Source organism: Diabrotica undecimpunctata, chromosome 7, assembly GCF_040954645.1.
Source record: "Diabrotica undecimpunctata isolate CICGRU chromosome 7, icDiaUnde3, whole genome shotgun sequence".
Taxonomy (NCBI): Eukaryota; Metazoa; Arthropoda; class Insecta; order Coleoptera; family Chrysomelidae; genus Diabrotica; species Diabrotica undecimpunctata.
The window spans coordinates 104,255,232-104,270,893 of NC_092809.1; the positions used below are offsets into that span (position 1 = coordinate 104,255,232).

Consider the following 15,662-nt stretch of genomic DNA (forward strand, 5'->3'; position numbering starts at 1 on the left):
AAGTCCCGTTTTCCGAGTTTTCTTACAGCCGAAAATTAAAACGATATTTATTCACCAACGCCACTTTGCCGTCGATTTTAGTGTTTGGTCACCTTTATTGTAGCGAACCGTAATTACTGTTTGTCACAAAAACGTTGCTTACAATATAAAAAGTTAATATGTTAAAATTGATAATACCATTGTTTAAATGATAATACTAAAACTTTCACTTTAACCTTAAACAATAATTTAAGATTTTTAAACTTTTCTCTTAATTATATGAATTGAATTATATTTCTGAACCGCCTTCGTCTCCAACTCTTCTTTGCATCTATAGGTATAGCGTCTGCCAGATTTTTAATTTAAATATAAAGTGTACATACCCAAATTCACAATTTTTCCGAGAGAGCACTTTTAAACCTACTTGCTTGTAACCACAGAAAGTTTTCGAACTAAAAAATCCATCGTCAGTGTTTTGTTACTCGATGCACATGAGTCAAGCTACTATATACCTAGATAAAAACCATTTAGATGGTACATGATTTATTACGTCTTTTATTTTATTTAAAATTATGTTGTGATGTTTGAATATTTCTCAGATAGCCTACATGGCAACGTAAGACTCCCACTAGGTGTTACTTCTGACCCTCAGACTGTGTCTGAATGGGTTCTAGATGGCAACTAGAATTTTTGCAAAAAATGCTTTGTATACTAGCCTAATAAACGACATTTTTTCGTTGTTTAGTGTACTTACTTTCAGCATCTTTTGATCCTAATATCAGCAGTCTTAGTCTTAATTTACTTCGCTCATCTAATTCTTTTCTATATTTTTCATCGAACCATATTTTCTTCTTTTTTTAATTTCGTCTGCACTGTGTTTGGCTGATTTTATCATATCTCTATAAATTTTCATCCATATTTGTTCTGGATTCTCTTTTTCTTTTGGTTTTGTCCACAGCAGCTTTGAAATTAGTTGGCTGAAAAGTATCACAAACTAGTTACAAAATTTCCTGCAACACAACAAAAAATTTTCATTCCATAGCTTTATCTTTGTAACTATTTTACCAGTCATACAATAAAATTGGATTAAAAAGATTAGCCCAACAGTTTTTATGGTTTTTAAAAGAAGACAGTGGAAACTTTCTTACCAAAACGACGCTCCACGAAAATCGTTCGCGACGTTTCTATTAAAATTCTTCAACACATTTACCATGTTTAACCTCTACCAAAATATCAACAAAAAAGAAGACCAAGAAAAGGAACCGGATGTGATTGGCCACGAAAGGTTCTACCAAGCAAGATCGAGAAGTACGAAAAAGAAGAAACGAGTTACTAGAAGAACTCATAGTGCTGCCGAGTTTTCACCCACAACGTTATCGGCTGCGAATAAAAGAGCTGCTTTTAGAGCTAGAAGTCAGAGTTCTGAAACTAAGAGTGATGATGGGAGGGCGACTCCCCAGCGAGCTGATTCCTTGGCCAAGATGTTCTTTGGAAAGCGGTATGAAAATTTTTATTTATTGTTTTATATTATCAATATTTTATTACTTTTTATTATTTAAGAAAATTTAATCCAACTTTAACTTAATCCTAACGAACCTATTTTTGTCCTATTTGTGATCTTGGGTTGGTATTGTATTTAGATTATCATCAAAAGCCAAATACTGATGTTTGTTTATAAAAAATATTTATTTTGTTTTTATAACGCTTATTTTAACTATTATTTCATTATTCTTCGGCTGGCTCCGGTACAATTGTAACTTTTAGTTTTTAAAACTGTATAAATGTTATTTACATGTAGAGTAAACTTTTATTTACATATAAAGGAAACATAAAGACATACACGTAAGCAGAAACATTTTGACCTCTCTCTATTAGACTGTGTAGGAGGTTTAAATTGTTTTTGCTACCATTAACGTAAGCGTAGGTACTATTTTACCTTAAGCTGTTATCATAAAATAATGTACCGGGTGGTCCAATAAGCCGATCTCTCGGATATAATCAGAAACTATTTATGTTATAACTTTGGGAGAAAAAATTCTTAGTAAAAGTGGTCAAGAGAAATCGCTGGAAATAATGATCAAGTTTCTGGGTTAACCGCTAGGGGGCGTAACCTGTGAAGAAAAATTTGAAAACCAGTTTTTTGTGAAATATCCCCAATTATACCAAGTGTTAAATAAGTAAGCTAGAAAGAGCCCTAAATTCTGTACAAAGTTGTTCAGGTACTTTTTTTATTTTTTGAAATAAAGGGTGGGGGAGAGTGAGAAAGTATTTGTGGATAAATACCTATAACTTTGGTTTGGAACAACCGATTTGAACAAAATTAGTGTCATTAGAAAGAGTGTGGATAAATTAATTTATATCTTTTATAAAACAATTGCATTTAGTTTTAATTGTCATAGGTAGGGGGTACTTTCGAATAGAAAAAATTAAAATTTGTTTTTTTTAATGTTTAATCCAAACACCCATTTATTGTAAATTATAACGGAACTGTATTAAACAATTAAATGTACAAATTGTTTTTCATCGTTGTCCACACAAATATGTAATCTTTCGCGGGTAGACGTAACAGCTGCTTCAATCTCAGCTGTTGATATACTATGTATTGCGTTTATAATGCGCTGTTTCATGTCGTCTCGCGTGGTTGGTCGAGTTTGGTACAATAAATCTATTAATCTTTCCCACAAATAAAAGTTCAGACATGTTAAGTCTGGAGATCTAGCTGGCCACGAAAATATACTTCCTCTTCCAATCCATTTATTTGGATAACTTGTTATCAAAAATGTTTCGCCATTTACGTTCTACCAAAGAAATATGGACCTATGATCTTTTCATCAACTATACCACACCAAACATTAAGACTCCATCTACCTTGAACCTGCACCTCATGTATCCAGTGCGGATTTTCTTCAGCCCAATAATGCATATTATGCAGATTAGCACCACCCGCACTATTAAACGTAGCCTCTTCTGTCCACAAAATCTTTGACATGATATGCGGTTGTTCTTCTAGCAGACCTAACATCCAATTGCAGTAATGCAGCCTTGCATCAAAATCTCTCTCATGTAAAGCTTTGTGGAGAACTACGTGATAAGGATGCAGTCTAAAAAATCAAACAACAAATATTGGTGAAAAAGAAACCACTATATTTACTAAAACTTAAAAAACCTTGAAAAGTCCACAATTGTTTCACAAGATAAATCGTGTATAAGTATTTTTCAGAAACGGATAAAAGGATAAAAGCGCTGTGTTGCCGTTTTTATCAGAATATTAAAATAACAGTTGGATCTAAAGTTTAAAGGAAATTCCAAGTTTCTGACCTAAATGTTCACTTTATAATATGAAAAACCAACCTGTGATTGAGTCGGCTTGAACAGTTTAGAAGTTCTTCTAGACTATGGGTTATATTGTTGGCAATGCGGGTGGCCTGGTAGTGCTGACATTATGTGAGGATGTGTTTGACGGCGATAGAAATATCGTTGCAGTGAGAGTATAACTGTTGGTCTGTAGAGGACATAAGATGACCGTGTGTCAAACGTGTGTGTCCTATTCTCAATCTTCGTATTACTATCTTTTCTTTTCTGTTCAGAGATGCTAGGGATAAATAGCTGTAAACATTAGGTTGTATTTCTCTGAGCTTTGTGTTTTTGGTGATCCAAAGTTTCTGCCACATATCTTGGATATTCCTTTTGAATTTTGATTTTAAGTCTTCTTGGAGCTGTATGTTGTAGACAGGTAAGTTGGATGTAGATGCTTCTTTTGCAACACTGTCAGCCATCTCATTGCCTTGGATGCCGATATGAGAAGGCACCCATATTATTGTTATTGAAGTCCCTCGGGAAGTGAGAAGATAGATCGATTCTAATATTTTTTGTACTAAATGATGTTGATTGTAAATATTTTTTAACGAATGAATTGCGGGTAAGGAATCGGTACACAGAGCTACACTTTGATGATTGTTAAAAGAGAGCTTTTGAAATACTAAAGAGTTCTCCTGAAAATACGCTACATTCGGTTGATATTCGGTATTGTCGCAGCACTGTATCAACTGTAGTGACAGAACAGCCAACTCCATCTGCGTTTCAAGATGCATCGGTATAAAGCACCTTATCATAGTGGGATGTATTCACAATATCTTTGAAAGCTTGTCGAAAAAAGATATTATTTGTTTGTTGCTTATTAAATTTACAGAGAGAAGTGTTTATAAAAGGAGGAGTTCTAGACCATGGCGAGGATTCTGATTTTATAGATGCAATTGTTTGAGATAATTTTGTGTCTTGGCACAAGGGTTGTAGGATCTGTGGGATTGAAAGTATACATCTGGGCGAAATTTCGAGTCCAGGTCTTGGCGAAGTCAGAAGATTAAATACAGGGTTAGTCGGATTCGACGAAATTCTGCTAGCATAAGATAGGAGTAGTTGCTACCTCTGGAGGTAAAGGGGGAGTTCATGAGATTTACAATAGAGACTTTCAACGGGACCGGATCAAACTGTGATGTTTTAAAATCCTCAGAACAGTAGTTTTGGGTATGTTTAACTCTATAGAGATGTGCCGACTACTTATATGTGGATTATGTTGAATTAAAGCAAGGACATTGATTGAATTATCTTCGGTCATACCTCTACTACGTCGTTTAAAACAAGGACGATGAAAACTACCAGTTTCACCCCTTTCACTTAATCTTCTTGCCTTTCTTTCAAATAGTTCTTTGCCATAATGTCTCCTATCAGGATATCTTACAGAATATAATATACATTTTGGTGACATTCGAAATAAACTCCAATCATATCATACAATTCTGCATTTGCTATACTCATCACAAATTATTAGTACTGATAAATTAATTACTAATATTATTACCAATATTAATATCTATTGAAAAAAGTGCAGTCTTCAATTCGAATTATAATACAACACTTCTTAACAATGTTTTGACTGCTGTTAATAAATAAACAATACGAACTCTCCGTCAAATTCATTGTCGTAGCCTACTTAATTTCGAAAAAACTATTTTAAATCATGAAATAACAATGGTCAAAATAGGTATCAACATTAAGTTTCTTCTGCTATAAAAAAAATTTGAAAGTACCTACTGACTTATTTTTCAATTAAATTAATAATACAGGGTGAGTCAATACTATACTTACTTATGTTTATGCGTTTTTATTCATATCTCGAGTTAGACAAAAGCTATTAACATGCGGTTTGCGCCATTTTGTGACGAATTTAATTCAGTTCCATTATAATTTACAATAAATATTATACTATTATATTATACAAAAATAGGTGTTTGTATTAAAAATTAAAAAAAAAACTAATTTTAATTTTTTCTATCCGAAAGTACCCTCTACCTATGACAATTAAAACTAAATGCAATTATTTTATAGTAGATGTAAATTAATTCATCCACACTCCTTCTAATGACACTAATGTGATTAAAATCGGTTGATCCAAACTAAAGTTATAGGTATTTATCCACAAATACTTTCACACTCTTTCCCACCCTTTATTTGAAAAAATAAAAAATAAGTACTTGAACAACTTTGTGCAGAATTTTGGCCTCTTTCTAGTTTACTTATTTAACACTTGGTATAATTGAGCATATTTCCCAAAAAACTGGTTTTCAAAGTTTTCTTCATAGGTTACGCCCTCTAGCGGTTAACCCAGAAACTTGAAACTTATTTCCGGCGATTTCTATTGGCCACTTTTACTAAGGAATTTTTTCTTCTAACGTTTAAACATGAATAGTTTCTAATATATAGCCGAGAGATCGGCTTATTGGACCACTTGATACAACTTTTTCAAATAATATTTTATTTTATATAAGCTTTTACGTAACAAAAATATTTAATATTTATATAAAAATGCATGTTATTTTACATTTTCTCAAGAAATACAGTTATCTAAACAGAATGTTTATCATATATATATATATAATGCGTCCATAAAGTAACGCATAAATTCATTATTAGCTAAATAAATAACATTATTAGAAATTCCCGAAAAAGGTCGATATTTGATTTTAATTTACTATTTCTTCAAATTTTAATCTAATATACAGGGTGAAATACCTTCGTATGATGACATAATCATTATTTTTTTTTTTAATGGAACCACCATTTTTTTCTCAATTTATGAATTTCCCTTGCTGAGCTGATTTCGAAAATATACACGTTGTTCAAATTGGTACAGGGCGGCAAAATGCAAAAATTCGCAAGTGCGTCTATAAAGTAAGGCATACATTTAATATTAGGTAAAATGTTTTATTGGAATGTTAACCGGTAAAACACCCGTTGTTAGCCTGATGAAAATCCACACTGGATGCAATTGTCTTATACGAAAAGATCACAAAAAACGAACGTATGGGCTGGTATTGTGAGAAATTACAATTACAATTAATATTGATCCATATTTTTTTAATGAAAATTTAACAGGAGCATTATATTGAGATTTCCTACAAAATACATTAATTCCTGATCTGATTCAGCTTTTTTATAATTTTCAAATACCCACTAATTTAGATCGCAGAAGCAACAATGTTGGTTTTAACAAGATGATGCACCGCCACATTTCGCAGTTATTGTGGGCAAATTTTTAAACAGAACTTTTCTACAACGGTGGATAGGAAATAGGGCACCAGTGGAATGGCCCCCTAGATCATTTTATTTGAACCCGTTAGATTTCTTTTTATGAGGTTATTTAAAATCTAAAGTCTACACAAACAGATCTGATAATATCCGTCAACCACAAGACCCAATTAGACAAGAAATAAAGAATATAACACCCGCTTATGTTAAAGACGACAGTAATGACCAGTTTAGTCATTGTCGTAGGATCAATGGAGAAAAATTTGAACATTTACTGTAAATTTTCGTTTGTTTTTAATTTTGTTAATGTATCACAATAATTAAATTAAATAGGTAGCTAAATTTTTGCATTTTTGCCACTCTGTACAAATTTGAAGCAACGTTTTAAACATTTTAAGAATCAGCTCAGCAAATGAAATAATAATATAAATTGAAAAAAGAATGCTTCTTTAAAATAAAGAAAAGCAAAAAGAAATAAATGGTTTAATGAAGAATGCGAGGATACCTTAAAAGAAGCAAACAAAAGAAGAATCGACTACCTAGCAAACCCGACGGATGAAAAACGTGAACAATACAATAGAGAGAGAGCCTTAGCCAGAAGAACAGTAAGGAGAAAAAGGAGACAACATTTACAACAACAAATTGAAAAAGTAGAACGTGAACACAGAAGCAAGCAAAATAAAAAATTCTACAAAGAAGTAAGACAACATAAGAAAGGTGCATATATAAGAACATCGAACTTTGTGAGAGATAAAAATGAGCAAATGATTACAGCTGAAAATAAAATAATCGAAAGATGGGCTGAATACTTTGAAAGTCTTCTAAATGTCCAGGTAGACGCGGATGGAAATAAAGCAAATTGTGAGTACCAAACGGCCGAGATAGAAATACCCCCGCCAAGCCTGGAAGAAATTATCACGGCGATAGAAACCCTAAAAAATGACAAATCCCCGGGACTAGACAATATTGATGCAGAACTGATTAAAAAAGGAGGGCATGAACTTAGAACTAAAATACACCAATTAATGAAAGAAGCCTGGGAACAAGAAATAATGCCAAAAGAATGGAGTGGCTGTATTATCGTGCCAATACATAAAAAAGGCAGAAAGGATACATGTGGCAACTACAGGGGAATCTCACTAATCGGTACTACATATAAGATATTAACTTCAGTTGTACTAAAACGATTACTGTCATATACAGAGGAAATTATTGGCGATTACCAATGCGGCTTTAGGCCTAGAAGATCAACAATCGACCAAATATTTACTATCAGACAAATGCTAGAAAAGTATTGGGAATGTAATAAAGAAGTACACCAGATCTTTATAGATTTCAAACAAGCATATAATTCCATAGATCGCTTAAAACTGTGGAGTGCAATGATGGAGTTAGGCGTACCAAAGAAGCTGACCATGATTGCGCGAATGTGTGTCAACAATTCCTTTGCACAAATTAGAATAGGAGGCAAAACTTCAAAGGCTTTCGGCATAAGCACCGGACTCAGACAGGGAGACCCGCTGTCTCCATTACTATTTAACCTAGCATTGGAATATGCAATACGAAAAATCTATACCAGAGTCAAACCAGACATAACTGCCAGAGGAGCAAAGATTATTCTCGCATTTGCAGATGATGTAGATGCAGTAGCACAGACAACACTGGAAGTTAAGGATATAGTATCGAACTTTGAAGAAGCAACACTAAGCGTAGGCCTGAAAATAAACGAAGAAAAAACTAAATACATGGTCGTATCAAAAAAGGAACGACAGCGAATAAGACAAAACATTACCATAAACGATCATAATTTTGAGGTGATCAAAGAATTCAAATACCTAGGAGCAACAATTACCAGTGAAAACACAGGAGAACGGGAGGTTGAAATACGAATACTGGCGGGGAATAAATCATTCTTTGCCATTCAACATCTAATGAGGTCAAAGCTTCTCTCAAGGCGTGCCAAAATCCAAATGTACACAACCATAATACGACCAGCAGTGACATATGGAAGTGAAACATGGACATTGAGAAAGAAAGAAATCAATAAGCTATTAGTATGGTAACGCAAAATCCTGCGAATTATATATGGTCCTTGCAGGGACAGCGTGACAAATGAATGGAGGAGCAGGTACAACAATGAAATACAGACTTTCTTCGGGAAAGGAAACATCGTAAGATACATAAAAGCCAATAGATTAAGATGAGCAGGCCACGTGGTACGGAGTGATGACGACAGACTGATTAGCAATGTGTTTTGGGAAAGACCAGATGGTAGAAGATCGACAGGAAGGCCTAAAAAAAGGTGGAAAGACGCAGTCAGGGAAGACCTGGAGAAGATGGAAGTAAGGCCATGGGAAATAATAGCACAGGATCGGAATCAATGGAAGGCAATAGTAAACGCTGCAAAAACTCACGAAGAGTTGTAAAAGCCAATGATGATGATGATGATCACAATAATTGCATAATACTAAAGTAGTTTACTTAGAACATTTTCTAATGTAATTTAATTTAATGTGTTTATTATATTTATCCTTAATTTATTATTTTGTAGGTAACTTTTTAGGTAGGTAGCTAAATTTTTGCATTTTTGCCACTCTGTACAAATTTAAAGCAACGCTTTAAACATTTTTAGAATCAGCTCAGCAAAGGAAATAATAATATAAATTGAAAAATGAGGGCTTCTTTAAAGTAAATGGTGATGACGTCATCATACGAAGGTGGTTCACCCTGTATATTAGATTATAATTTCAAGAGATAGTAAATTAAAATCAAAAATCGACCTGTTTCGGGAATTTCTAATACTGTTGTTTATTTAGCTAATAATGAATTTTTGTGTTACTTTAAGGACGCGTTGTTTAATAGGTTAAATAATATACATTTCGTAATTTTTAATGGCTTGTGCTATTTGTTCTTTTAATTGCAATAAATATTGCAACTTCTGATTACTAGAGTTAATGCCCAACTACTATGAGGCACGTGGAAAGAAACAACTGTCGTTGGAACTATACTGCAACCAAATGTTTTACTCTACGACATAACTGAAGGATGCCTCTTTCTTTTTATTCCTTTAACAATTGATATTTGCATTTTATTAATATGTTGTATTCGTAGTATATAATATAGGACCTAAACAACTCATATCCATCATAAAATAAAATGGGACGAGTCAATGAAATGTTTAATGTTTTATTGTGTATTTGCTTAACAATTTGTCAATGGTGTCAACCCTACAGTGAATCATTTTATAAGAATGAATTATTTCTGGTCTTCATTATTTCTCTTTATTTCATTTCTCCTGTCATTCTGTCATAGAAGAAGAAGAAAGTGGCATGACTGCTATGTTTTTTTTTTGAACATACTATAAAGTGTCTAAAAGCTCATTTCTAAATCGTGTCTAACTTTCGTTTATTGTATTAAATTTGATAGAAACACCCAGTACATGACTTTAATTTTTGTAAAAATTATTTTCTAACGAAATCATTTTGTTGGGCACGCTAATAAAATTTATTACCTAAATACCTGTTTTGATTAATTTATCAAAAACTCTCTTTTCGAAGCTTTTATCGACACATTGCTGAAAGTTCCGTTATCAAGGCTCGATTCCGACCACTCAGAAAACACCAACTAACGGTATATTTGTCTAGTCAAATATTTTTCACATATCATAAATTTTCAATTTTATTTTATTTTCCGCTGTGCATTAGGATATAAGAGAAATTCAACTTCTGTACCCCTGTTAAGGGTAAGATATTTTTTGTACCTTCTGTATTATTTATATTTTTCTTTTATTTCTTCGCATAGTTGACTTTGTATTTTCTCATATAACTAGAGTCCAAACTTATCACAAGTTCGTCATCGTCCACCCTGATTCAGAGTCCATTTTTATTCCGTTGAGAAATAATTTTTATCCTGATAGGGAAAAGTGCCCCCACATCCTAAATATGGAGCACCCCTTAATTCAAGATTCGAAGATTTCCGAGGTCAACATCCAGTTGATATGATTAACATGAATATTGATTGTTAATATGAATGAATCAGATAAAATTAAATTATTAGAAGAATTTTTCACCAATAACAAAATTTTTTTAACTTATTAATTTTTTGTATTTTGAAAAGGAATTCCGAAGTAGAAATTGAAACGCAAATAAACTTATTTTAATTTAAATTGTAGCTTATTCCCAATTAAAATAGGGATTACTTACTTGTACACACTCCTTTTATTTTGTCACCTACTGATCCTGTTTTATAAAAATTTCTTTATAGTTTTATTAATACGTAATTATTAGTACGAGTTTTATTAAAAACTCGTTTTAATAGGTATGATTGATGAAGTTGCTTATCTTATTGAAATTGATTAAATAATTTCGTTTTTCTCCTTGCATACTCTTCATTTAAAAAAAAACATGAACATAATTTTAACAAGTTCTGCAATAGAATATATCTATTTCAAACGAATTTAAAAAATAATTATTATAATTATTGTCAGGTGCTACCAACAACAGGTCAAATAACTAAAATTTTCGTAAATTTCTTACCCGGTAACTTTGTTGTGGGATAAAAATCATCCACGTGATTTTGTGGGTGACACCCACACAAAATAGTGGCAACACCGCTAGATTCTTGTGGTGCCACGAGTACCTTTCCATATTACAGACCTTGTATTGCATCATACATTTCAGTATATAAAAAATAAAGGTACGTTTTTACTGGGGCGTCTGTTGCATTCATTGTTGACCGATCTTCGCTGAGCAATAATCGGCTAAGCGATAATCGCAAGCGGAGTGTTTTTAATAAAGCGATGATTTGTTTAGTGAGTTTTCCGTTGTCTAGTGAACAAGTGATTTTGCTGCAGTGATGAGCGTATGAAAAAAAAAACAATTATTGTTAAAATAATCGCTAGCAGAAAAAAAGGACGAAGAAATGTTAAGTGTTCCAAGATTAGAAAAACATGCAATATTTAAAGCAAGACAAAAAGAAGGATACTTCAAAATTTTGATAAAACCATTTATTAGGAAATGATGTTAAGTTTCCATCGTTCTTCCGTTTAAATAAACGTCAGTTTGATTTTGTGTTAAGTTTGGTAAAAAAGGATATGAAAAAGTCGTCTACAAACTATATTTCATATCTAGAGTCTCCAGAAGGAATCTCTCAAATAAAAAACTCTCAGAATCACATACACAAGCCACTTTAGTCACTCAGCGTTTGCGACTGTGTCTGATATCGGACCAGTCGCCAACGATCGATGCTAGCGGCTTCAGCGACAAAAGATTCAGTCAAAACGGCGCCGTAACAGACCACATAAGCGGTACACAACGATCATCGCACCGCGACGCAGCAGACGCTCCAGTAAAAACGTACCTTATGATTTGAATGAGTGGTGTCGTTGAGTGGTGTCGGAGTGATGAGCGTTCTTTGGACTTGTGGATGATTTGGACCCCACCACATAGTTGAAGTTCAATATTATTTAGTTTTTGGTAATATTTACCCCATAACACCGGTTCATTTTTAATAGGTAAGTTCTTACTCTACCATAATTTATTTTCATTTTTTTAACAGAAACGTAATTGAATTGGTAGGAATATTGAAAATTAATTGGCTACTATTAATTTCAGACATATAAAAATATGTCTAGTTGGGAGAAAGAACAAGAAGCCCTCATGAAGCTTTGACAGGATGAATTAACTATAGCAGAGTTAGGATCAGAAACCGAATCTGAAAATGAAAGTCAGTAGGTTAACCTTCGTCCCAGTGAGGATGTTTTAAAAAAACCAACTTCAATCAGTGGAAAATTGTCAGCTTGGATCTTCTAATCAGGAAAGTCAATCATCGTCGGAAGAATCTTCTCAAGACAACAATACGTTTTAATTGCTTTTTTAATTTTATTTTAAAATTTAATTACTCTACTTCCAGGTGTTCGAAATAATGCAAAATATTGTAATGCAAAAGTTGCCCATTTCTTGCTGCGAATTATTCATGGATAATATTAATGTGTGAAGATCTTGTCCAATGTACTAATAAAAAAATCAGTTTAGTCGTTCAGAATTATAATGACCAACATAAGTATATCACCAAGCCTACGGATGCAGAAGAAATTTATGTAGTTTTCGGATTATTATATCGATCATCGATCGGCGTTTATAAAGAAAATAGGTTAAATCTGGAGGATCTTTGGGCTACAGATGGAATAGGAATTGACATTTTTAGACTAACAATGCCACATCCCTTCAAAGATTTATATTACTTTTAAAGTGCCTATGATTCGATATTATAGAAAATAGAAAAGAACAAAAAAGAGTAGATAAACTGGCAGTTATAGTTTTTGGTCGATTTTTATCCAATTGTTAACAATATTTTATTCTATATATTATATATCTCCAATAAGCCGTCTAAATAGGGCATTAGAATATTTTTCTTAGTGGATGCCAAAACATTCTACATTTTAAATTTAGAGGTATATGTTGACTCACAACTTGAAGGACCTTTTCAATTCAGTAATCGACCGTTTGATGTAGTAAACAGACTTGTAAATCCAATACGTGGTACTAACCGTATCATTACATTCAACAACTTGTTTACCAGCATACCGCCAATGGAACATTTGCTTAGTGAACATAGATTAACATCTGTTGGAACTATTCATAAAAATAAGAGGGAAATACCGACATTCTTTTTTTTTAATTCCAAAAAACAGAGTGAAAACCACGCAATTTTTGGATTTATAAAGACATTTCTTTGGTGTCCTTTGTTATGAAGAAAAATAAAATAGTATTAGTAGCTTCTTCACTTTATCATGATACAGAGTTTGACCACAAATCAAATAAGCCCAAGATTATAGACTATAATAATCACACAAAAGCTTTCGTGGATATGGTTGACGAAATGTCTACGTTATATAATATATCTCCGTAATAGAGCGGCCTCTAACCATTTTTTTTTCACTGCTCAGTAATGCAGGAAAAAATAATATTTATGTTATTTATCAACATAGCCAACTAAAAAACTAAAACAAAGATTTTTTTTTGAAGAACTTGGTTTGACACTAATTAAACCATATATTGAAAAACGAAGTAACACTCACAGAATACCATCAGACATACTGGCGAAGCTAAAAAGTAATGACAGAGAAGAGAAGGTCAAGGACCTCCCAACAAGAAACAACGAACAACATCCAGATGTGGAGTGTGCCCTTGTGGAAAACACAGAAAGTGTCAAAAACAATGTGTGAAATAGGACATTTTTTTTTTGACATTTAAACAAAAGTTCTTGGATACTTTTTATAAATTTTGTATTTTTTTTATTCTGTATCTCCAACAAAAATTTTGGTTAATAAACTAAATTTAAGTATCTTTTTTGAATCATTGAATTTTAACGGAAATTTTTAAAATGATATAAATTTGACAAAGAATATATAACAATATAAGCATGATTTAAAATTTTAAGGTTACATGTAAAAATAAAATATTTGTTTAATTTTAATAAAACATTGACAGATACTGTCAGAAAATGTCACCACAAACAGAGTTAGTATGAAACGAAAAATCATGGATGCTTAATTTTTCCAATAAAATACCTGTCCAATAATGTATCAAACATAACTATTCCCTTTTTAAAATTAAGGGTTTGTCGTACGTGAAAAGAGTTGTTTGATAAATAACAAATGTTTATATTGTTAAAAGATGACTCCTTTGGAATAAAACTCGACCTATTGCAGCACTTTCATCCAATGAATATTGCCAAATATAATCCAATTATATCAGTGTGGACTCTTTTGAGTGGCAAACCCTGTGTATTAAAATTGTCTGTTGGTAATTTGTGATGATACTATCCTAAAACTATAATTTATTGTATTTATTACATGAAAATTATTATTAAATTAAGTTTCTAATGTAAAAGTTTCTTCTTTTTTCAAGAAGAAAAAAGTTAAAATTCTTAGTATATTCTCTTGTACCTAATAAATCTACTTTATTCTTTGCAGTTTCTATTAGTACAAAATAACTTCCAAACTTTTCCCGGAGACAGTGTTTTGTCTCCAAATAAACTGTCTGTCAGAACTCGCCCGAAGTCCTTTCATAACTTTAACTAAGCAACATAACACAATTCATCATAAAGTTTCTTTATCTACTCTACCCCGACGTTTCTTTATTTATTTTTCCAGCTATTAAATCATTGAAGGCACAGAAGATTGATTGCTTGCGATCAAATTGTCCGCTTGCGCTAAATTTAGACCAGTAGCCATAAATTTTTGAACGGATATGTTCCGTAAAAAGAACGTAACTTTGTGTATGTTTGTAACAACGGAATAAATCGATATTTGTGCGGAGGTGAGATTAAATTATGTATTAACTTAAACTTTGTTAAATTAACTTAGAAAGTGTACATAAAACTGTAATTTAATATGTACAACATTCAAATAAATTTACCAAAACAACTTAAAAAAAATCAAAGTATATAAACTATTTTTATCTTCGGACTATAATTTGGTTTAATAATTTATTATCACAATTTGTTACAATAAAAAGGGTAAAAAGAAGATGTCCTTTATTTGTGTATTATAATATTTCTTTGTTTTATCTCTATACCGTCATCCAGGAGACTGCAAATTAATTGGGATGATGTACTTGGTTGAGAAGCAGTTAGTTCTGGCACTAAAATGCGTTTGTTTGCCACCATTAATGTCTTAAAAGCCTAAATTGTACACCGCTGAACATAGGCCCTAAGTTTTTGCCACTTCTCTCTATTGTAAGTCCTTTTTTCCAGTTTTCAGCAATTCTTTTACTCTTCCCCTTAAGAGTTTCTGAATAGGTTTTGGAATTGGTTCTATATAACAAACCAGTTTTTGATAGGAATGTAAAAATTGTTTAAGATATTTGTGAGGGAGACACAACTAAGGACAGGACTAGGAAACTTATATATTTTATATGAAATTGAAATTGTACAAGGACTATAAGTGGTTATTCATTATTTTTGTCTTTTTACGATCTAAACGTCACATGTTTATTATTTTTCTTTAAATAATTATTTTGTTACGATTTCTGTTGATTATATTCACTTGTTAGGTTTCTGTTTTGTTTTAGTCTTTTTATTCTCCATCAACCTGT

General features: G+C 32.2%; 1 protein-coding gene across 9 annotated transcripts in view; it reads left to right on the forward strand.

Annotated features, from left to right (window-relative positions):
• Slob (Slowpoke binding protein) overlaps nucleotides 1–15,662 on the forward strand; it is a 244,998-nt gene that overhangs the window by 120,079 nt on the left and 109,257 nt on the right. For 5 of the 9 annotated variants that reach the window (XM_072537937.1, XM_072537935.1, XM_072537933.1 and 2 more), the window contains exon 2: nucleotides 1,048–1,477. The exons of 2 other annotated variants lie outside the window; for them this stretch is intronic. In XM_072537937.1, coding sequence (XP_072394038.1) covers nucleotides 1,092–1,477 — 386 coding nt within the window. In that variant the 5' untranslated portion in view covers nucleotides 1,048–1,091. Of the gene's footprint in view, nucleotides 1–1,002; nucleotides 1,478–15,662 lie in introns of those variants that run through there. 2 more of the 9 variants (XM_072537939.1, XM_072537934.1) reach the window with 2 other exon arrangements.